Genomic DNA, 25086 nt, shown 5'->3' with positions numbered 1-25086 from the left:
AAGTGAATGTCTCTCAGGGGACCATGTATGAAAACGACTGTCAATTACAACAAAAATGGTGTAAACCACAGGCCTAGGCAGATGTTACTGGCTACAAATGACAAACAAAACTCTACAAGAAAGATCTTTTTAGGCCCAAATCACACTTTGTGTGTGCAAGTGCATCCACCATTATTTCATTCCCAATTGTGATCTATCTCAAAGCCTCAAATCTTTTATACAACTCTTTTGTGATCGCTCTACAACACATAAATCCCAGCATTGATGTGACAAACTAGCCCTCTATTTTAGCAGCAACATTAAAAAGTGCATGCAATAGACAAAACTCTCATCCTATATCTGCATACACCCCCTTTTACATTACTCAGTCCTCTGCAGAATTCCAGGATTAGTTTCTGTCAATTTAAGGCTGAGCAAGTTGCCTTGGCTCTCAATCATGTGTCCTTGAACTTTGGCAACAGAGATTCGGACCAAGGATAGGTACTGTGATACAAGAAAGAAGTGGTCACAGTAACAACAAATAATTGTCAATAGCGAAAAACAAAGTAAAGCTGCAACCACAATACCACGTTGGAGATTTATAAACAAAACGCGATTTATTTTATGCAGTTTCAATATAGCAACACAGTTGCGCTTATATCCTTAAATGCTTCTAGTATTTCAAAAAGGTGCTCAGGTGTAGGGAACGTGAAAAGGAGTGCAGTTGGTCAAAGTGCGACCGTGAGGAGGGTGGACAAGGAAAAGAGGTGTGACATATATCTAGGCTTTCCTGTTTTCAGTTTCTATTTTTGGTAAATTCTGGTGGGATTTTTTCAGTGATTTCAATACCTTAAAAAACAGTTATTATCAGTGGTTACATATTTGCGTGCCTCTAAAATCACAGAAAAAAGTGTTTTTCGGGTGTTTATGGAACGTTTTGCCTTTATTATTGCTTGCTTTCTGCACTGACAGAACATGGTATATAGACAGTGTACGTATAGTGTATATGAGGTCCAAATAGATTTTTGCAAATTAAACTTATTGTAGTACACCATACAATACTTCTTCAGTGAGTCTTTGGTCATGTGTGCTCGCTCTTTCCTTCCCATGTAAGCTTCTGTGAAAAGGCCCTCTCAACATTGGCACTTGAGATGGGCAACGCCAAAGCAGCCAGTACACACCAGTACACAATTTGTTACCTCTGGCCACTGACATAGCTTTCCATGCCAATACTGGTGCACTTGAACATTTCGATTCTCATGGCAGGTTCTGGAACATTTGCATTGAGCTGGCGCTTGTCCCCTTTACTGAAGGGATCTAGAACTTGTACAGAGTACCACAGTTGGATGTCATTGACTTCAAATGCCATTGGTGGTGAAGGGACATTTCTATGCATCATTGCAAGCCATTTCTCATACAATGTAAAAAAAAAAATTCCTGAATTGCTCTTCAACATTGCTTTGCTTACCAAGTGGCAAGCACTCTAACATGGAACATGTTGCAGTGCCAAAGTCACTAAAGGTGCCGCCCAGCCTACTCTCTAGAAGATATTTCACATCTACACCAATTATGCTGAACACTTGGCAGACAAGGGTTTTTTGAGACTGGTTTTTATCATGTCCACTACAGTAGTTATGTTTTCCTGTAAAAATCTAATAATGCAGTAGAGTGTACTGTTTTTTAGATCACTATCAATATGCGACCAAAGATCCTCACATTTCTTGACTTTGGCATCATCACTCAGCCAAAATTCTGTAAACGGTTGCCTCATGGATAATATAGCATTCATAGCCCCTTGAACTGAGAACATTCAGCTAAAGGACACAGATGGGATGACTCTTTGATGCCACACAAAGAAATGATAAATATTTGCGTTTTAGTTCCTGTGCATAAGAAAACAGTGTTCCAGAATGGACTAAAAAGTAAACGGCATCCCTCATTAACTCTGAAGAATGTAAAGATGCTTTCAGCATACCATCTAACAAGTGGCAAGGATCTCCTACAGGGAATTAGTTCAGCTCGGGTATCAATTTTGGCAGGTCATCACACAACTTTTTCATATACGTAGCTGAATCACTGGAAATACAAACAACATCACTCCAATCTTTGTGGAACTTGGAAAGAACCTTTTTTTGAAGAGCATTCCAAGTGACTCTGCATTCCATGTTTTCCAAAAGTTTAGTGTCATGTTTTCACCACTATCCCAGATGCTTGGTGATAGAGCTCTTAATACATATACCTCTCACTATACCTAGCGTTGAATATTTAAAGCCTGAGGTGTTGGCAATTCTCCTACTATCAATACTGACCCACTAGAAACTGTGGGCTGATGTATTAAGGGTTTTTACTCATTCTCTGTGGGTAAATGTGATGACACATATTAGGAAAGATTCTTATAAAACCAGCCATTTTACCTATCAGTGAAAGAATCAAACACAGCCAAAATATGAAATATGATTTTGATATTTCCTGATGCTCAACAGTTTATAAATTAATCAAACGAGACCTAAAACATGCTACTAAACCCTGCATCTTTAGACCAAAGACCACAAAAACGGAAACAAACAAAAGGAAGAAGAAACAATATTTTAGTGGCATCCCCAAATATCAAAACTCAAGCAGAATAATGTTAGCCAGTCTTTCTTACTGCTAGCTTGTATAACAAAGTTACATTGTATTGGCACCTTCAGGAAGAAAATAAATGGCATTTAGTTTGTGGTTTTGCAGGTGTTTTTTCAGTGTTTATATGTTTTCACTGGTGAGGGTTATTTCTCTTTCAGTGGGGTTTTATCAGTTATTATAGGTTTAAACCTAAAACCCCACAGCCTACATATATTCATCAAATTATCATGAAAATACAGTTCCTGCCTAACAATGGTCAATTGTTCCACAATCACATAGATCGCTAGTGACACTGTTGATAATTCACAGTTATCAGGACTTGTGAGATAAAATGTAGTCAACGTTTTGACCCCTGTGACATTAGCTAGGTGAATATAACCTTAGGGTGGGGTCTTCATCAGGACAGTGAGGAGGGGAGGCACCTAAAAGCAAGAATGATACTTTGTAAGTTAGGGTATCTAAAGGGGAAAATGAAATGCAGCTCAAAAAAGGTAAAAATTACCTAGTACTGCATCCAGCGCGGGTTAGTCTGCTAGGCATAAACAGTTGGAAATGGGCCTGAGCTCCTGAATATGGAGGAAACACACATGAGAAAGATAAAAATAAAATGAATTCCAGAACCTCTCCGGATCTGTTGGTAATAAATGGCAAGATCCCCTGAATGGACACTTACTATTCACATTGTGGAGAAATACGGCCCTTTGTTCGCATATGTGGTAATGTTCTGCCGGACCAAAGATCCTGAGAGGCACCACCCGCGGGGAGGGCCCTTAGTGGCATTTGTGCGAGAGGCAAGAGAGAGGCTGGGCCAGTGCACATCTGGTCAGGGCGAGTGGGAGGGGCTGCCAGGAAATATGAGGAGGTAGGGCAGTCACGTAGTGTGTCACCTAGGTGCGCAGGCAACTCCTCCAGGGAAAAATATAGGAACACTGAACACGAGGGAGAAGCCCTCTTTGTCCTCTTGCCTTGGGCGCTCAGCGGGTCGCAGCCAGAAGCAAAGTTGGCAAGTTGCGGCGGGCCCCCGAGGTGAGGGGTCTCACAGCGTAGCAAAACTGGGACTGGCAAGGTGGGTAGTTCATACCGTTTGGCGGTTGCTGTTAAAGCAATTTAATTTTAGTAAGGATGAAGTGTGTAAGATTGTCGGGACGGCTAAGTGGGATGCGGGAAACCGGGGGCGAGTTGGCGTGCATTGAGGCTTGGCATGTTAGGAGTCTGTCCTCTTCCCTGGGTAGTTCATGAAGGGGTTTAACTCAGCACTGCATGCAATGGATGTGGCTTCAACGCGCAGTAGGCAAATAAATAATGTTCCACGTTTTTAAATTACTGACCAGACTTTTCTTAAAATGATTTGGCTATCGCGCATCCCCCGCTCTCTGCCGCCAAGGTTTAGACACTCTAATGTCTGGGGTCACATGTGCCCTAATCCGAGCCAGGCAGTTCAAGCTGAAAGTTTCATGCAGAAGTCATAGCGGTTTACATTAAGAAATACAACCTGAAGTTAAGTAAAAGCAGGGGAATGTAATAAACATTAGAATCCTTAAATTGATCACATTTTGCTTAAATACAGTATCGGAGCAGCGGATAAATAATTTGGGACGGGAGGCATATTCGTGTATGTACATCATGGGTACATTGGTTAACTAAGCTAAATCAGAGAAAAAACTTGGAAGAGGAGATAACACGTTCAGTGAGGCAAGGCGAAGCTAGGCAATACACACAGCAGAGGGGCAATGAGATCACACAGACAGCCTTTAGTGCCACCCATGTGCTGCAAGCACCTCACACAACAAAAACAAAGCTGTTGTGTATTTCTGTACCTTTGGCTCAGAGCAAATAGGACATAACATTTAAAGCAGCTAAAATCAGGGACATGGCTCGCGCTATAGCATTGAAGACCATCCCAGTATTTGATGCTCTGGCAGAATTAAATCATTTAAAAAGACTGCAAAACCCTTAAATAGTTGCAGAGAAAGAAAAAGCAGCATAATGAGCCGAGTCCTTTTAGATCAATGTCTACCATATCAGCATTTTCTGAGGTTTTTAACCTAGAAATATTGCTTTATCCTTTTATTATATTTCATGACATTTCACCACTAGTTATTACGCCTGCATTAAAGAATGGCTGGGCTAGGACATGTTATTAGTGACAGTAAGATGTCAACATTGATGCAGAGGAGGGCAGGTTACAGCGGAGAGTTGTTGCCTCTTGTCAGTTATAGTTTCTTGGACCATATGTTATTTCTGAGGATGGTGTCCCGTGGTTGCACTGCTGAACGTTATATACAGGTTAAGCACCGCTGTAATGTAGCTGTCGCAGAGATTTATCCTTGCAACTGCAGGGGTAGGGAAGAAGGATTCCCGTTTCTTTAATTAAAAAATAAATTAAAAAATTTTGAGCGTATAACATTAATGATGATAAACTCTGGTTGATCCACACTAAACACCAATAACCTGCTTTGTGATCCATGCTGCCTACCTTCGCTGTAGGTCGCAGTACTTTATGTATACTAGCTAAGGAAAGGCATGTGGATTAGTTTATACGTGTATTTGGGACCTTATTTAAAATAATACGTTGTCAAAAATACCAATCCTGAGCATGAGGGTACTAACTTAATTATATGACCTGTGCCTTTATACTTCAGGGGGGATAGAGGCATGGAGTGTTCACTGGGGTGGTGTGATCCTTAGCAAGTAGTTTGTTTGCAGGGGAAAGCGGGTTGGCCCTGAAGTATCACTCTGTAGCGCCTGCTCTATCTTTCTTTGAGTTCAGGCTTGATCTAAATGTTAAAGGACGGGTATGCGTGCTGTGAGGTAGTTAACATAAAGCAAAAATGTCGATGCGCACAGGGCAAAGGGAAGTGCACCAAACATTAACTTCTTGATTTTCCTCTTGCTTTATTTGTGGCTCACACGGGAAGTGCACCTCACTAAGATGGCGGCTTCAGGAGGATGGGCCAAGTCACATGGAATGGGAGTGGTCAGTGACCTCATTAAGATGGCGACTGCAGGAGGATCAACCAAGTCACGTGGAAGGGTATGATCAGTGACGTCAATGGACCAAGTTACGGCGAGGGCATGCGGAAGGCCACTTTGGAGCTGGTATTTCATTGGCAAGATGAGCGCGTGTCACTGTCAAGTGCTCAGCGTGTGTAAGGCAAGCTAAGTTGGAAAGGACTGTTCGGATGTTAGTTGCTGAGCTCCAAGAAGCTTGAAGTTCACTGGGAAGGGGTGGGCCCCTGGTAGCGTGGGCTCTCCCAAGACAAGGGCTCGAAGCTGGCGAATGCTCGATACCCGTCCCTAGTTGTTGAAACATCAAGCACCGCTTGCTCTTCTGGGGATAATACTGACTTGGGATAGTCAGAGGAGGTTGCAGCTCTCGTGTGCCCTTTCTATGTCACAAGTAAGTTGTCCGAATTTGGCTCAAACAGCAAGCGTGGGGGCTAGCAGTTCCAATTGAGGGGGTTAGTCACATACGACTGAAACACAATAGGGCCACGGGTTAGGGCTTTGGCTACAGTGGGGTAAACATGATCTGAGAGGCCCTTTAATGGGTAAAGTTAGCTGCATAGTACGTTAGCATATCGAAGTGCCATAGCATGTGTGAACGAACCCAAGGGGCCCCAAGTTATGGTGTGGCTAGGGGGAGGAAACGGGGTCTGAAGGAATTGGTAATAGGAGTGCATAATAGCATGGGTATTCTTGGAAAAAGCAGGAAGCAAGGGTTCGATCTTGTTTGTACTATTGACTAGGCCATGAGATGGGACGCACTGACCGAGTTACCAGTGGGTGTAATGAGAAACTTGGAGAGCATATTTGGTATAGGATCCAGGGGAGAGCAAGGTGTTAAGCACAGCCCTATATGTAGCGCCTCTGGGGTACAGGACTGGTGGTTACCACAGTAAAAAAAAAAAAAAAAGTACAAGTTGTCGGCTTTGGCCTGTTGGCACAACAAGCATAGGAGTACATCTCTGGGGAGCCTGATGGTGAGGGGCCATTAATGTAAGGTAATACAGTGACAATTAGTGGCTGGAATTTATTGGCAAAACTAATTGGTTGCTAACACATTCGTGGGTTTACGGTATTCATAGACACTGGTTACAGGTGTACATTCAATCAACAATTACAGAGGGCGTTGACGGTAGGGTAGTTAAGAGATTATGCAATAAAGACCAAGCCTATCTGAGGAGGGGGGAGTTTCATCCAGTCGCGCGAAAAATGTGGAAAGTTAAGAGCTGTTGGCGTGTGGCACAGCATTGTCTATCGGAAGGGTCAAGTGGCAGTGGTTGGGGCCTTATCTCCTGTGGGTGAGACTCTCCCACTGGCAGCGTTTGGGCCGTATCTCCAATGGGTAAGGCTCTACGATTATCCTGCACAGAGGGACACTGTTTTAGTGGTAATTAGAGGAACGAATACCAAGCTATTTCAAAGTGGCGGGTCTCCCCAGGGAGGTTGTGGAGGCCGACCGCTCGCCGCAGACAAGGGACGAAAAGCCATGGCGGATGCCAGTGACGGTGAGGAAGCTTCAGTTGCAATGAGGCAGGGGGAATGCCAACAATGGGGTTTTCAGCATCTGGATGGACCACAGGAGTGGGCAGTGGCCACTGGTACTTTATTGCCCTAACCCAACATGGATGGACTGGAGTAGAATATTGGGGGGCTTCATCAGTTTATTAGGGGCAAGGGGGATGCTCAACAAGGGTGTTTACGGCTACGGAATGGACCCCATGAAGGGGTAGTTACCATGTGTACAGAAGGTAGGTGGGGAGAGGGCTGACCTTCTGGTGGTCCTGCAATTTACCTCCCTAACCCAACACGGAAGGACTGGGATAAAATATTGGGGAAGATGTTTTAGCTCTCTTAGGGGCAAGGGGGATACCAAACAGTGGTGTGTTTTGTTTTTTTTAACCAATTTTAAAGACCTCAGGAGGGAGTGTTTTTTTCCATTTGTAGTATTGTGCGCTACTGCCCTAACCCAACACAGATGGACGGTAGTAAAATGTTGCGGGGGCTGGTTCAGTTTTCTTGGGGGCAAGGGGGATGCCTAACAATGGTGTTTTTCAGCTATTTGAGGATCCCATGAAGGAGTGGTTTTCCACGTGTACAGAAGGTAGGCGAGGAGGAGAATGTCCTGCTGGTCGTCCTGGATTTCTCTGCTCTAAACCAACTCAGGTGGACTGGAGTACAATATCGGGTTTCAGGGGCACGGCTAAGGTCATGAGTACGGCCTAGCGCAAGAGTATGGGTACACTGCGGATGAAGTGCAATGTCTTGAGTAAATTTTCTTGCTGCCTGTCATAGGTGGACGTGGTGAGAAAGGGGAGCTGTGAATAAGTTTGGATATATCCAAGGAGGGTATGCTTACTATGGGGTATTGGAAATAGTACACAAAGCTAGGGTGCAAAAAACACATGTTTCCCGGGATGGCGCTGCTAGTCATGCGGCACCCAGATCAATGGGTTTGTCGCCTTTAGTTAGTAACTCCAGTGGACAAAGGGGAATGGTTGTTAGGTTGGGCTTTTAGTTGGGAACGGTAGGTCAGACTACAGTTCGTTAAACAGTGGCTGAGGGGCAGCGGCGATCTAGCAGTGCATTTTTTTTTCTTTACACTCTGTGACTTTTCATACAGTGGTTTCATGGCATCGGATGCAAGTATGCTGGGGTGGATATTTGCACGCGGCAATGATATGATTCCAGTGGGCAGATGGGGACCGTTATGCTCCATCAGGCATACCATGTTACAGGCAGTGAAATCGGAATTGTACTTAACAGATGGGGTGCAGCTTTTCAGCGCAGGGTTGGAATTATTCATCCACGCTATATTGGGGAGCTTTAGCGCCAGATCTGGAAGGTGAAGCTGTTTTTGGGTGGAGGGCGAGAGAGGCAGTAGGCTCCGCGCCCTGTGGCGGGGTCCCGGGCAAGGAAAATGGTGGGGACTCCTGTTTGACGGGGACTGGCCGACCCTGGAACAGGGAGGGCAGTCAATGGGGCTCCGGGCTGGCGGGAGAGGGGGCCGTCCTGCTGGTGGCCCTGGACTCTCCGGCCCAACCCGGGATGCCGGTGCTTGGAGGAAACAACTTGGTGGAAGCTGGTGCGCAAGGAAAGGTGCAAAGCAGTGCTCGGTGGCCACGTCTAGGAGGTAGACGATGGGTAGTTGCCTGAAATGGAAGCAGTAGAGATGGGTTGTGTCCTGCTGGTACAACCCGCATACAGTGTGTCTCTGGATATCCTGAACTGTAAATACAATTGTAACTGGAACCTGTGGTTCAAACGAATACTGTGCAGCCCAATGTTTATCAATGTGTGTTGGATTGGTTAATAAAAGTTGGTCTAATATTGACAGTGCATCTACTAATAAAGATGGCGTTATATGAAAATGAATAAAGAATGCGCAGTAAAGACCAGCCACTGGTATGGTGCCTTTTGTGGTGGGAAAAGAGGGTGCAAAGTATGGTGGGACGATTCGCATGTTATATGCCTACTATGAGAGGCCCCCCCCGTGCCTAGGGGTGGGGGGTCCTTAGTGGCATTTCGTGCCAGAGGCAAGCGAGAGGCAGGCACGTAGTGCATCACCTATGTGCGCAGGCAACTCCTCCATTGAAAAGGATAAGGACACTGAACACTGAACACGAGGTAGAAGCCCTCTTTGTCCTCTTGCCTTGGGCGCTCAGCGGGTCGCAGCCAGAAGTAAAGTTGCCCACACACCCATCCCTCATTTTAAAGGTAGAGCTGGCGGGGTCCCGGGCAAGGAAAATGGTGGGGACTTCTGTTTGACGGGGACTGGCCGATCCTAGAACAGGGAGGGCAGTCAATGGGGCTCCAGGCTGGCGGGAGAGGGGGCTGTCCTGCTGGTGGCCCTGGACTATCCGGCCCTACCTGAGATGCCGGTGCTTGGAGGAAACAACTTGGTGAAAGCTGGTGCGCAAGGAAAGGTGCAAAGCAGTGCTCTGGTGGCCACGTCTAGGAGGTAGAGGACGGGTAGTTGCCTGAAATGGAATCACTGGAGATGGGTTGTGTACTGCTGGTACTACCCGCATACAGTGTCTCTCTGGAGATCCTGAACTGTAAATACAATTGTAACTGGAACCTGTGCATCTACTAATAAAGATGCTGTTATATGAAAATCAATAAAGACTACGCAGTGAAGAGCAGCCACTGGTATGGTGCCTTTTGTGGTGGGAAAAGAGGGGGCAAAGTATGGTGGGACGAATCACACGTTATATGCCTACTTTGGGCAGTTCCCAAATAATGGAGTCTGAAAGGACATAGAGGGTGTGCCTCAGAGAGAAATTCTGGAGCATGCTTAACTGTCTCTTGTTACAGTAAAGATCAACTGGTAAATGCTAACTAATGTGAAACCCCGGGATCTTGTCACTACTCGTGTAACAAGGGTTAAAAAAGGGGCTATAGCCACAAGGCACTCGCCTCCCTTAGGGTAAATTACATATGAAACGGTGCCCTCGATAGTTAAGAAGCAAATTAAACTCAAAGTAGAAAGGACTGCTGCAAAGGATACCCTGTGGGACCTTTCAATTAAAAATAATTCATTTTTAAAAGAATTCAGATAGCAGAGTGGTGGCGACACCAGTGTCTGCTAAAGAAAACATGTCATATAGCGTTCACAGCCTCACCTTCAAAAGTGTCCATACAACTTGAAATCTGTTTCCTGAATGAGCACGCCGTGAACCAACCCGTTTATTTAACGTGTGGCGGAACTTGCACATTGAGTGCAGGCGCTGCATGCCTCCTTTATTAACGTGGAGAGAAAAAGGTCAAACAGCTGAAACTCGAGAACTGGATGGGTCTGGGTTCAGCATGTAGTGATTTAGATGCACCGAAATAAGGCAGCAAGTGCCGTGATGTAGCATACATTGGGCAGTGAATTCAGCTCAGGGGTTTGAAAAATGTAGAGGTGGGTGGAATTAGCATAATTGTGTTACGCAAATCGTAAAAAATCTCCGTGAACATGCAGGAATTCTGCGAACACACGGAATTGCTTGTTCGCGGTGCTTTTGTACTGTTCTCAATCGCTGTTTGCGTGCTCGGGGGGAAATATCTCATGAACACGCCTTTCAGAACGCGAACAAGCAAAACATTTCGCAAAGTCGTGGAACGCAGAATTTGGGGCAATTTTACGCTCTCCGCGGAACACGAAATTACGCAAATTACGCAAATTCCACGAACGGAACGAAATTTAACGCCCAGGCCTACAAAAAAGCACATATCATGGCCAATACATATTTACAAAGCGGAAACAATATTGTCCAAGAAGCACAACTTCGCCAGAGACTTGGGGGCTGCTCTTTCACCCGTAAGGCTGGTTTAGCCTGGAATGAGCTTCCTCTTGCTCTTAGGAGGATTGCGGATCCGGCTGTCTTCAAAAAGAACCTAAAAACATTACTATTTTAAGCCCATCTTTCTGTTCAACTGGGGGTGGGGGTTTAGGGTAGCAGCGCCGGGATACGCGCTTTAGAAATGCAGTATAACATAACATAACATAACATAACAACTGAGCAATGGAAAGGCATGCAATGACATAAAACATCCCATTCTTTACATGTAAGTTTAGGACATCTGAAACATGATGACAAATACCAAAAATGTTAAAGGCAGGCATATGGTATACATAAGTAGCGGTGCCTGTATTACATAAATACTGCATCTAGAATTTTAATACACATATCTTCTGTTATAAATATTTACATGAAGGGAAACGTTTAGGGGGCTGGGTTCCTCCTGTTCTTTTTAAAGGTTGTAAACATCTTTTTCATCTGAGACCTAAGTCTTACTATTAAGACATCAAGCTAACAAATGATCTATGTCACTTGTTCAGATGTAATAGAGTGTTAATTACATGCATGAGAGTCACTTATCAGTAGTGGGTGGTCATTGTGTACATCTATTCCGATACATGATACAAGTTTAGAGACCTATAAGCAGTGGTCGAAGTGGGGGGAAAAAAGTAGGGGAACTGTGGGCGTAGAATGAGAGGGTGGGAATAACCTAAGGATTGGGTCAGTGGACGGAGTCAGAGGTGTGGCCAGAAAGAGAAAATCATTCTAATTTTTAGTATTTGTTTGGCATTTACTACCCAGTTACAGCTTATTATGTTATTTAATTCAACCAATGCATACACTTTTGTTTAAGGTTTAATATGAGTTATTAACATAAAAATACATTAACAAAGTGGGATACGTTTCCAATCACAGAATGTCCCAAATACACTTAAAAGTGGAAGGGCAAGCAATTTTTCTCCGAGCCATGCAGTTTCTGTCGTCAGCACTTCTCCCTTTTTCCACAAGAGCAGTTCAAACACCAATAGCAAAATATCCTAGTTTGCAAATGTTTCTATATAATTATGTCTCTGCAATATTTGCCACATAATGCATCATCAGCTGCATAATTTGAAGATTTTAACTAATAAATTGTTTGTAGCTTGAATGAATCAAAAGTTACAAAAAATGTGTTTCTGTGAAGAGGACAGCCCTTTGCAAATGTTGGCCGATGCCTTTCTCACTGCTGCATTTGTATGTTACACTGGCACTAATAAGGCAAAATCTTTGCAGAGACTGTTAGCAGGTGTAAAAATGTCAAAATAATAAAGTATCAATAAATATAACGCATTACGCAGCAGCCTTTTTTTTGTTGCATAATTTAGGCAACACTGCAGCATAATTTTGTCCTCTATTGCGACCTAATTCCAGTGGCCCCAAAGCAGACAGCACATTTTAAAAGTGCTTGTGCATGAAGCAGAGACCTTGAAGTTTAGTGTGCGTGCAAATTCTGCATTGCCAACCCCTGGGGAGTTGCAATCACTACTGCTGAAACAAGGCCAATTGAGGTACTGATGTGTGAGGCAGACTGGCCTCAAGGACAGGGCAGGCTTTAGTGCTGGTCAGCCGCAGCCCATGCATGTAAGAGCTTTGAGGCTGTGGGGCCGGTTGGGGGTGGTGGAGATTTTGACAGACGACAACGAGGGAAAAATAATTATTTATTTCATTTTCCCACATGGTCGTATGTCGAAAACTCCCCATCCCGGCCCTACCGCTTTTACCTGCACAAGCCGAGGCCAATGCTGGTGGTGCCCTGTGCAGCAATGTTTGTTGGTGTCCCCAAATGACTCCCTCTGCAATGGATTCCCTCACTACCACCCTTTAACAGTGTCCCTCGAATCTCCATAACCACACTCTCGCTCAGATACACTTAATTTGATATACAGCACCTGTCGTACCAAAGTAGGGTGTCAGAGCACTTTACATCACACACATTACACATGAACAATCATATGTGTGTAAATCACTGTATAAGAAATATTACATAAGACAAAGGGCAACAAGGTGTAGGAGTCACATGACAACCATACTAATAGGCAGTATAGTTTAATAGTGATTTTTCTGGTATAACACAAACTTTGAATTTAAAACGTAAAACCATGGTTGGGGGTTCTCTTTAATAAAAAGAATTGATTTCTCTCCAAATGAACCCTTTTTGCAACATGTGAATAATCAAAGACTGGGGAAAACCATAATGCTCTAATTTATACCTTGCAGGTTGCAAGTATGCATGCCGCTCTTAGATGATAGTAAATTGCCCACTGTTCTATGTTAGGATTTTGACTTATAAACTGCAAGTAACAAAAGGATCTCACTGACCAAGGCAGTAACCCACTGACCTATTTATAGTATGTGCACTTTGTGACCTGCATGGTACATGTTCTTTGTAGAAGGCACATCAATCCTCTGCACTACCTTTCCACCAGTAAAACTTCCACTTGACAACATTCCATCTCTCCCTAGGAAGAACATTAATCACTGGCATTAGTGTGACATTTTTATTGTTGCCAAATATTGCTGGAGGGCAGGAAGAAGCCAGCAAGTGCTTTTAGAAACATAATATACTTGCAAACATGACGCCTCCATCCGAAGTCAGCACCTAGTGCGATCGCACCTGTAGCACCGCCCTAGTGCCGCCACGCTCAAGGGTCCTGTGACCTCAGTAACAGAGTCACTCTCGCTCTAGGTTGCTTCATAGGCCTGACCGCAAGACTGGAGGTGAACTTCAGCATGGATTATGGTGGACAGGCCTTCAAGGTTAACCTACACTTGCCACTGCTAGGGTCCACCTGCTTGTGCTAAGACGCCAGGGCTTGTATGGTCTTGTGGGGCCTTTTAAGGTCTACCACGGGAATGTGCTCTCTAAGGAGAGTTGTCTGATGGACTGGTCAAGAAAGCTGAACCTGGTTCCCCAGTTCCAAATTTGGCAGCTCTGACCATAGTGCCAAATCCTCTCCCCCACTGAACACCATACTGCCTCACTGAGAGAAACTCGTACTGCCTTCAGCTACAACCCCATTGTGCCCCATTATAAACACCTGGATGCAACTAAATTCAAATTATGCACTAGACAAGAGTTCTATGCTGCTTAAAAAAATGTTTTTAAAAGCTAACAACACTTAAGGGAATGCAAGATTAAGTAAAGCACGTGAAATGTAACATGGGTTACCTTAACGCTTTTACACTCATTCAGAAATGAGTGAGTGCTTTTGCATGAAAAGTTAAGGACATGACTACATGGCCCAGAAGGGACCTGTTAAATGTCCATTGTTTGTATCCTTACAAAACATATAAAGTATGGTTAAAAAAGACTACAACCCTGAACACAGAGCCACGGTGCACAATTTGTTTTCCCATCCACCTATCACGCATGTAATGCACAGTACCTCCAGGAATGGTGCACTTCCCCACCCAGGGAAAGACGAGAAAACAAAAGTGGCACTTTACTGAGAAACTCTGTAAAATGGCGCTAATGTGTTTGGGTGTAAATAAAAATCAATCTTGCCACTTTGCGAGGGCTCTGTATTTCTTTCTTTTTGGAATAAAAAAATTTACGAAAAAGACGACATTTCCAGATAAAGTGTTTTTCGTTTTTGGATACATTTCACGGAGGAACAAATAAACGAAAGGAGATGAAAGAGGGAGTAATGATCATTTCTTGAAGTTATGGTTTTCAGTACCTGAGGAGAAGCGAGATAGAGAGGAGGGAGAGTAAGAAAGAGGGTGAGGGAGTCAGCTGCCAGTGACAGAGCAGAAGTGTACTCTGTCCTTGTGTTCTCTGGGCAAGAAGGAAAAGACAGCGTCCTTTTCCTTCTCTGCCCACCCCACACGTCCCGGAACGGCTCCAAACGCTGAGCCTTATCCTAGGCCTTGCATATTTCTGCCGTCCTGGGACACGTTTAAAATGTTAAAAAGTAGGGGAACGGAATCAATGAAATTCAAGAAGTAGGGGCACTTCTACCACAGCCTATAAGGGACAGTTGTGTCTGGAAATGAATAATTATTCAGTAGTAACGACAGAGAGTTGGGCATTAGAGCCATCCAGTTAATTTAATCCATGGTTCACAGTGTCCAATTTATGCATCCACTTGCATTCTCTCACATTCATAATGGAGGTGGTGTCGCCTCCCCTGCTTCCCAAGGACACTTTCTCAAGGAGTAGCCATTTGATTGATTCTCGAGTGTGTGATCTGACAGTGAAATGTTCTACTAGTGGGGCACCTACAGTGCCGCATCTGATTCTGCTACAATGTTGTAGTATCCGTGTTTTTACTTATTGTTTCGTCTGAACAATATGCAACTCATTGCAAGAGCAACGGATGCCATAAATCACATCAGATGTGTTGCAATTCGAATATACTTTTACTCAGTCATCCACAGACCTCCTGGATTAGTTGCTGTCAATTTAAGGCTGAGGAAGTCTCCTTGACTCTCAATCATGTGTCCTTGAACTTTGGCAACAGGGATTGAGACCAAGGATAGGTACTGGGAATGTGTTATTCTGCTGTGCCTAATCTGAGACTATCTATGGATAAGGAGCAATTCAGCCTCCCTGAACCCCGTAGACCTCCTGACTGCAGTGGAGCTGTCTGTTCTACTGAGATAGCTAACTGAGCTGGAAAAAACAGGCCTAACTCTTTCATGCTTTGCTTCTTCCAAATTTAGTCCCACTTCTACATTACATGCCCCTAGCCACACCATCTAATTATGGGGTCCCAGAGGGCTCATTGCTGTCACTAGTGTTGCTTAACACCTGTATTAAACCTCTCACCCAGTTAATCAGATCTCATGCTGGTCTTTTAGTATCTTATAGAAATAACGGCAGGTTGATTGTTCTGCCAGATATTTTAGCACCTAGCTCTACTACCAATTTCTTGAAGCACTTGAAGGGAGCGCAGGCTTTGGTGTCCTTGAACTTATTCAAAGTAAATGCTAATACGAAGGAGGTTTTTGTGGTCTGGAACAATTTATTTAGCTGCCAAAATACTAACTGGCCTTTATCCATGGGTGACCCCCATTCGCCAGCCGTAAGTCAAGAACTAGGAGCAATCTCGAACTGGCATCCTCCCCTCAAATCTCAGATAAATGCTGTGTCATCAGTCTGTTTTTATGGACACACATTTCTCATGCTCTATTGGATTCTGCATTTACCAAGAATAGACTATTGTGAAATATTATATCTGGTTCTTTCCACAGACAAGTTGACGGGAACTGCAGAGGATTCCGAACTATGCAAATCGAAATGTGTCTCATCTTAAAATACTAGATCATGTCTCCAAGCAGGAATCCAACTACAATGGCTAAAAGTTAAGCAAAAAGTATATTTTACCACTCTTTGCCTTATGTGTAAGGTTTACTACAATACTGAGAAATTATCCCTACAGCAATGCTTCATTTGCTATTCTTGGGGTAGACATATATGCTCCAGCTCATGTTTCCCCTTGTTGTCCCCAGGAAGCAAGCCTTGTAGGTGGTCTCTTGAGTATTTGGTCCCCCTCTTTTGGATTGATCTCCCTCTCTGTCTCAGGAGTATACACCCCATTTAGCTAATATTTATCCCACCGTTGCTGAGGGTCCTTAGCACTAAGATGCATCTTGGATTTATGAAGCACTCTATAAATAAAAAATCAAATTGAATGAAAACAAATCAAAATGATGCATGTTCACTCTATGTATCTGTAAAATTAAATTAAAGCTTATTCTTACCTGCCATGGTTGGAAATCCCAAATTTCTACACAGGTTGCATGAATAAATGGACCGTTTCTTGAAGTACAGGTGTTCAGGTTATGTAGGGCCAACGCCATGGCGTAGGCTGCACTGTAAACATTATAGGTTACTCGAGGATTCAATAGCTCATTAAAGATGCCATCGAGCATAGTCAGTTTCTCATCACCTGTACATTGTGTGTTTCTAATCTCTAATACACCCAGGAGGGTGTTGTTGTCTAACCAGTTGCAGTTGAAAATCGTTTCCCAAAATTCTTTCATAAAAAGGCCCTCCGAGAACTTAGATGGATGGATGCTAGTGAGATGCTCTTCAAATCCTGGCATCTCCCCACTGTAGGTTGCAAACCCAAGTAAACCACTCAGAACCTTCTGGTACCTCTCTGTGGATAACAGCGCAGATGTTGACCAGGCCTCGCTGGCTATCCAGGTCTTCCCTGTCACATTCTGTTTCACCATCTCATCCATAACTGGGACTAAGCTTGCTTCACTAGAGAAGACAACAATAACCATAGCCGAAGAGGCTTTTGTCACCTTGGCAATGTGAAAGGCGTTCCTGTCAAGGCGATCTGTCATGATGCTCTCCGAGAAAGCAACACATGCTCCGGCCTTCAAGAGCTCTTGCTTTATGATCTGCACACCAAGCTTACCATAGTCATTGTCTGTAGCAAGAAGACCCACCCAGGTCCATCCAAAGTGAACCAGCAGCTGGGCAAGACCACGGGACTGGAAGTCATCACTTGGGATGGTCCGGAAGAAGGAAGGGAACTGGTTCCGGTCACTTAGGAGAGGACTCGTTGAAAAATAGCTGATCTGATCAAAGAAATGGAGACACTTTTTTTTATACAAACAGCAGCAGGTAACTGGAGAAAGTTTATGGATCCACAACCACCATGATTTAAGGCTATATAGAGTAGTACATGTGAGAAATCAGGACTTATTTGCGGTGTAACCCTAATTTGTGTCTCCATTTTAACTGCTAGGTGCTGCTTTTCTGACTCTGATTGTGCCTTGGACTCTGCTAACCAGACCCATAACCTGTGTTCTTATTAAAAGTACATGGTTAGTTATAATAATAATTGCCAATGACAGAACCCTATAAGTCCCTAGAATATAATAAGGCAAGGGGGATTTAACCTACCTATAAGTCCCTAGTTTATAAAAGGACATGGAGGTTTAGAGGCACAGTAGATTTCCTGCACTAGGGTGTGAACTTCTGTGTTGCCTGCTGTCATTTTAAAAGCTAACCGTGCCTTGCAGTCTGCTTTTAAAATGTAATTATATGCAAATTTGACTTTGTAATTAAAAGTATTTCCAAAGTCTCAAACCACCTTTTTTTGCATATCAGTCACTGCTTAGGCCCCAGGAGTAGGGTGCCTGTAACTCTAAGTAGGGACACAATAAAATATGTTTTATAAGCACTGGTGAGGGAAAAACTGCTAATCCCGTTTCCTGCTTTGTAGTGAATGGCTCCGTAGGCTAACATTGAGATATTTTATTTAAGTGTAAATATTGACATATGCCATCTCAAAATTTACTTGATGGTATTTTATTAATAAGATAAATCCAACAACTTTCCACAGTTCAATTTGTAATAACTATTAAAGAAAATATGTTATTAAACTTTCTTTCCTGTGAGTCAAAATCCCGTTTTCCAGCTCCTCTCTCCTGATTGGCCAGCCTTTCCCAGGCTAAGATAGAGCTGCTTGATGAGGTGTGAAGTGTCCTGTCAGAGAAAACAATTGATTTCCTGAGGGTGGGGAACTTTAGCTGCAGAAGTGAAAAAGCAGGAAGAGAGTGAGGGAGCCAAACCTATCTTCAAAGGGAGGATGACAGTTTGGGGCCAACACAGGCTGACCGCCACATCCTGCACCCCCAGCTACACAAGAAGCCTCTGTAATTAGATTAATAGGGGGTTGAAAGGGGTGTGTTGGTGAAACCTATCTACACCTATTGGTTGACTTAGCTAGATCTAACCCCAAAGGAGAGATTTTCTCAATGTTGGATTTGGAGAGAATAGTGCTTTCTGGGACAAGAATATGCCACACTTTGGAGGAAGTGGTCATAACCCTGGATGGCACCCTGCATCCCATTGGTATGGGGTGCCCCCCTGCTTGACACCCTGAAACTGTAAGTAAATATGAGAGAGCCCCACAGCCCCTCAGATCTGCTGCCTGAAACTACAAGAAGAAGAAGTACTGACCTGCTTTAACCCAGGTCTGCAACCTAAAGGATTGGACTCAGAAGGACCTCACCTGCTGCACACTTGGAACTGCAACCCTAATGGCTTTGTGAAGGATTAAGGAGTAGACTCCATGCAAGCTACAGGTTAACTGAGCTCACCTTCATCATCTCCATCAAGAAGTCCCCATCTTGGACTGCAACAATAGACTTTTAAAGATTCAGCCACGTATATTGGCATCCCAAAATCTCAAGGACCATCTCAGAAATTCTAGACCCCTATATTGATGCTGTGGACACGTTAAACCCTCAAGGAGGAATTTTAGGAAGAAGTTCCAGATGTTGGCAGAAGTTTGGAAAAACTTCTGGAAAACGCTCACAAGATGACCAGGAACATTGTGGGAGTTGTAGTCCAAGTTCCCAGGAGACAAACCAGAACATCTGCACCCTTGGCTGGTGCTGTGGACCACCTTCCTGTATCAAGTAACATTTCTGGAAGTAAACTTTGGAGAATTTTGATTATGTCCCAGTCCCGGTCCAGCACAACCTTTTTTAAGCTATTTGCTAATTTTACATTTATTCTTTATAAATTCTTGTCTCTGGTTCCCTACATAGGAGTTTTGCTGTTTTGGTGTCAATTTTTTCATAAAACAAATCATCTGTTTTCTTTAATTTGGGGTTGGTTTTTTATTGTGTGTTGTGCCTTACTTATTTAATATTTTGGTGTTTTTAAATGTTTTACAAACCTGTTTCCCAAGTTACGCCTCCCTGCTCATTGCCACCTATCAATGGTTGAGCAAGAGAATAATTTATTGATACCTCAACTGAACCTTTTATTGTGTTTGTGGCCTTATTACTAGTGATAAGTCACTGATTATCTCCACTAATAATCCACTTTCCAACAGTACTATAGAACAAAGTAAATAAATGCAAATTTTTCAAATATTCAAGTTTACGTTGATTTCCCATTTTTTCTTGAACACCAATTGCTATTTTTTAAATTTTGTTAAGGTATTTAAGGTTGTCCACTGATAACTGGAGGTCATCTATAAAAAAGTGGCTTGCATTCATCAAAAACATACTATTTATTAACAAAACAGAGCTAAATTGTGTTTGCTTTGTGATTTATCATGATATTACAATTTCTTTAAATCCTTTTATCGGAAGCAAGGCAAAGTAATGATTGGTAGTATGATCTCAAGTTTAAGGAGTAAATGTCTTTGGTAAATTATTGTTTCTTGTATATGGCATTCACTGGTGTAAAGCAGTAAGTTAATTTTTTTGTCTGGATATTTTCTTATAGCGCTTACAATAGTATCTTGCTGCGGCATGGAACCCTGTGTAAAAGTCTGCCACTTTTACACAATTAATAAAAAAATGAATGGTACATGTAAAGATAAAGGAGTAATACATTCTGGGCACAGGATTGGATCTGGATGAGCTAGATGTGCCTGGATGTTGTTCTTGGCTTCTAGATTAAGGTCTTCTACCTAAAGATTGCTGGATATTTGACGTAACACAGTATTCAAAGGGTGCTTTTCATAAAAAATATTCATAAATGAATGTGTGGTGTTATACAGGCCCCCGCTAGTGGTGTGGTGTGCTATCGATCCACAATACATAGAAGGCAGATCTGACAAATGCACGGAAATAAACCCTCCTTCAGGCACTCACCTGTGGGTAGCCAAAGAGACCCAGCACACGTGCCATTAGGATTGAGTTTGAGGAGCCTGCGTCCCCCACAATTCCTGCAAGTGGAAGATCCTGCTGGCACCGGTAGTTGAGAAGGAATTCTTCTTTCCCTGTAAGAATCTGGAGGGTCTCCTGCAGTACCAGCTGGAGCATTGTACAGGAGTCATAGATTTGGAATCCCAGGGTGATATTGGGTAAGATGTCAGGGGTTCCATTAATTTGCTCAATCGCAAAAACCATCGCCTGGAGCCACTGGAAATTTTGCACACTGAACCTTAAAAGAAGAGCAGTGTAAAACCACTTACACATCCATAGAACATGCTATCATCATCATGAATTTGTTTGTCAACACCATTACCCTCTGAAGAGTCTTGTAATCAGAAATACCCTCCCACTTCCTCAAAGTACAGTGACACTATATATCACAGAACACAAACAGTGGCACTTTAAGTAGGGCATTAAAGGGTGATGAATGGAGCTTTCCGGATTGTCTATTATGTTGGTGCTGTCTAGAAATCCTTGCTATTATTAAATGGATTGCCAATTTGCCCTTATTTACACATTGCCAGAAATGTTGCAATGTGAAAGTTATCGTTTGTGCATTGCACTTTTATTTCCAAATATGTTCAATACGTTTAGAACATGTGCTCAACTTCAATATACTGAAATGTAGTGACTAACTTCAGCATACTGAAATCTAAAGGTATTTTATGTTACACTATTTAACAGAGGTTTCCAAAAATTCCATCATATGATTAATCTCATTTACCTCACAATACAAGTATCTCTTCCTTTGCTCAATTTCCACCTTCTCTCTTCTAAAAACATTAAATTTATGTGTAAATAATTTTGCAAAAATCTCTGTTTTGCAACTTCTCATTTGGTTAAGTTTTGAGGGATTTTCAGGGTGACAATCACATTCAAATTAGAGACTCTCTGAGACACTGGGCAATCTTTTATTAGGATTTCCAGACTTAAATTACATAATTGTATCACTCTGATAGTGTCTAAGGTAAACTCATTACTAAGACAAAACCTTAAATTCAGAATATCTCAAGTTCTTCCAACTCTCAGTTCATTGCAAGAACCTCAATATTATCATTTTAGCATGTTTTGATCTCCCCTCAGTTTAAGGAACCCTTAATAATGTATTTAGAATTTTGCTGTCAATATCGTCCTACTAGAAAAAGAGTGGAGCAATCTTGCTATAGCGTATTAGGAAACTGCTGTGCATAAAAAGAAAATGGACACTCATATCCTCTGGTTGTCTGTTGAAAAACAGCCACAAACTGGCTGCCATAGGCCCCTTAGACCACTGGGCCCACATTGATTGCAACACCCCTGCAATCACCCCACTCATAAAGGATTATTTAACTTTTACATTAAAACCATCATGCAGAAAACTGCAAAATATGGGTATTAATCGACTTTTCTCAAATAAAATATTGCTATTCCCATCCATCGCACAGAATGCCTTAGTCTAATGGACTTGTGATGCACAAACCAAAGAGCTCTTTTACTGAATGTTTTTTTAATAAAGTTTCATAATTGTTTTCACTTGTATTCGGACTTGGTCAGGAATCTGGGAGTTAGATGGGACAAACAGCTGTCCCTTGCCACACAGGTTAAAGCGGTGGCTGCCGCTTGTTTTGGCAAGATTAAAATCATCAAGAAATGTATTAACTATCTGCCCAATTCAACCCATAAAACTTTGGTCCATGCACTGATAACTTCCCATTTAGACTACGCAAATGGTTTATACATGGGTCTCTCATTAGGCTTGCTCCGCAGATGGTACAAAACTCGGCTGCCTACTCGGTATGCGGAGTCTCACTTCGACAACATATCTCCCTATATCTACGACTACTCCATTGGCTACCCATGGCTAAGCAAACAGAATTTAAGGTGCTGACACTCGCCTTCAGGGCAGGAAAAGGCCGTGGGCCGGTCTACCTTAGGAGGAGACTCCATCCCTATTGTCCATCGAGATCTCTACGGTCCAATGACAAGCGCCTGCTCATCACCCCTCGGTTCTCAAAAGCTAGATCAGGAGGTAAAACCTTCAAGGTAGGAACCACCAAATGTTGGAATAAGCTACCTCTTCCGTTGCATTTGATTCAGTCTGAATGTGAGTTTCGCAAAGCCCTTAAGACCTGGCTATTTAGCCGGCTTGATTAGTTTGCTGCTCTGTCTGCTGCTTCATTTACTGCCCACTATAGCGCCGGGACACCCCGTTAGGGTAGCTGTGCGCTTAATAAATTCCTATTAATATTGTATTTACTTTGCACAAATAATCCTAATTGGCAAATGCTGTTGCTATGATCAGTTATTTAATTCAAGTATTCTGTTGAGTTGTGTATTCATTCATACAGCTATTTTATTGCTATTCTGGTCTCTTTCCAACACAAGTAATATCTCATATTCTAAATCGCATATGTTGGACTTGGCCCTTTTGGCAAGTTCACCCCAAAACATTTTGCATTTGCATAGCCTGTTTCTGTAACTGGGTGTTGATGATTTTAGGCATCTGAGCACTTTTTCACTGTGGTCCAGTGTAAATTGCGTGCGCTCTCTGTGTATGTGTGGTGAGAGTGGCCTGCCCTCCCATAGGAATGCATGGGGAATATGTGTGACCATGGTAGTCCCTGATGTGTGGGGAGTGCAGGGTCGAGTTTGGTATGTGTGAACTCGTGAGATTAAATGCTGCACAATAAGGTGCGCGGATTTATTGTGTCTAGTGTAGAAGTGGCATGTCTGTGCAGTAAATGTAAATTGACTGTCTGTCTTGTGATTGGCTGGAGCTGGCTTGTGTGCCTGGCTCCAGGAGTCAGGATGGTTCTGCCCAGGTGGTGAATGGAGAGATCTGCATGTTGATGGGAGGGAGGAGTGCACCTGGGACCTGAATAGGGCTGGGCCTTCCCTCCACAATGCTGGCTCCACCCCTTGTGGTGTATCTGATGTCCCTGACTCATCCTGTGAATAGGCAGAGGGGCTGAGCAAGTGCTCAAGAACCAGTTGCATCTGGTTCGCCTCTTGCCTGCACCTTTGGAGACAAAGGACTTCAGTGTATAAGAAGGGGCTGTGACCCGATAAAAATGTTCTTGTTTCCTGACTTGAATCTACCAGGGGCGTGCTGCTGCTGGGGCCCAGGGGAATGCTTGCCTCCCCGGGCCCTGCCCAGCCCCTGGATTGCTGGAGGACGTCTTTCTGGGGCCCCTTCTGCCTGGCCTGAGGATGGCTGGGAGACTTTCTCCTTGCCCTGGAGACCTTTTCCTGGGTTTCCCTGCTTGTTGCTGAGACCCTTTGCTCTGGGGGTTTTTCCTTGGGGGCTTGATGGTTGCTGTGCCCCCAGCACCTCGTGAGCGCTTTGTTTTTCATTGATGGGCAGACTGCTGTCGTTTTCCCTCGGGGGAAGTGCTCCTGCCCTTTTGTGTTCACCTCGCTGGTGCCCACCCCTCTTGTTGCGATGTTTTGTAGCAGGTGCCCACCCTGCGTCTTCATTTTTATTTAATGCTTAGTAGTGGGAGCCTACTCCACTTCATGGGGCCTTTATTTAAATTATACGTGTGCCCACTCTGCTTGCTAAATATATGGTGCAGTTAGAGGGAGCCTACCCCTCGCTTTTGTCCCCGAGAAAAAGGATCGCTGCCGCGACCCGCGGCGAAAACGGAAGTCAGGCAGCATTGCGCCTGGCAGCAGGCGGGACTTCCGGTTTGCCGGAGGAAGTCCCACGCATGCCGCTGCCGCTGCCTGAGGAAAGCCGGGTGAAGAGAAGCGCTGCCCCAGCAGCAGTACACAGCGGAGGGGGCGCGAGGCACATTGACGGTGCCTGCCCCCACCGTGAGCACAGCAGATGTCATGCCGCCTGCCCAGAGGAGCCCTGCCGGAGGCGCCAGTGCGCAACCCAGTGGTAGGGGTGCATTTCGGGCGGCCCCGGATGTCAGTGGGCTGCCCCAACATTTGATTAATGATTTACTGAGCCCATGCATGGATCCACCGATTGGGCATTTCTTTTCCTGAGTGGGCCAGTGGCAGTGTCAGGCCCCCAGTTGTTTCCCGAGCCCGAGGGCTCCAATGATGGCCAAATTTATTTAAAAGGCCCCAGCGGGGGTCCAGAGGGCCAGAGGGGCCCGTGTTCTTGCCCCTGAGGGCCCCAGATCTAGGGGGCATGTGTGTAGTAAGAGCCTAGAGGGCTCCACTGCGGTACCCTGTTTTTTCCAGAGCCTAGAGGGCTCTAAGGCACGGTATTTATTCCCAGAGCCAGAGGGTTACAGCATTCGGCGCAGTTTCATGCCTGAGGGCCAGTGAGAGCCCATGCCACAGTTGTGACTTTCCCAGCTGCCCAGCAAGTAGTGGGCAGCTGCACTGTTTAGGCACAATTTGAAAGTCCCTGAGAGGGACAGAAGTGGCACAGAGGTGCCAGGTCTTCCACAGCTGTGCAGCACTTAGTGCCAGCTGCAGCGTTTAGGCCCTGTTCTGGTTCTCAGCTGCCCAGGCAAGGCCCTAATGTGATTTATGTGCTCTAAATGTGGCGCAAGGTGATTGCATACTGTATTTA

The 25086-nt window shown here is 44.0% G+C and overlaps 1 protein-coding gene across 1 annotated transcript in view; it reads right to left on the bottom strand.

The window, feature by feature from the left end:
* Window positions 1-360: 360 nt before the first annotated feature.
* LOC144797924 (extracellular calcium-sensing receptor-like) overlaps window positions 361-25086 on the bottom strand; it is a 34554-nt gene continuing 9828 nt past the window's right edge. The window contains exons 2-4 of the mRNA XM_078668726.1: window positions 20511-20802; window positions 16638-17468; window positions 361-483 (exon numbers count right to left, since the gene is read on the bottom strand). Coding sequence (XP_078524852.1) covers window positions 361-483; window positions 16638-17468; window positions 20511-20802 — 1246 coding nt within the window. The remainder of the gene's footprint in view (window positions 484-16637; window positions 17469-20510; window positions 20803-25086) is intronic.

The sequence above is a fragment of the Lissotriton helveticus genome, chromosome 12 (genome assembly GCF_964261635.1).
Source record: "Lissotriton helveticus chromosome 12, aLisHel1.1, whole genome shotgun sequence".
Classification (NCBI taxonomy): domain Eukaryota; kingdom Metazoa; phylum Chordata; class Amphibia; order Caudata; family Salamandridae; genus Lissotriton; species Lissotriton helveticus.
This window is presented reverse-complemented; position numbering and strand designations above follow the sequence as displayed.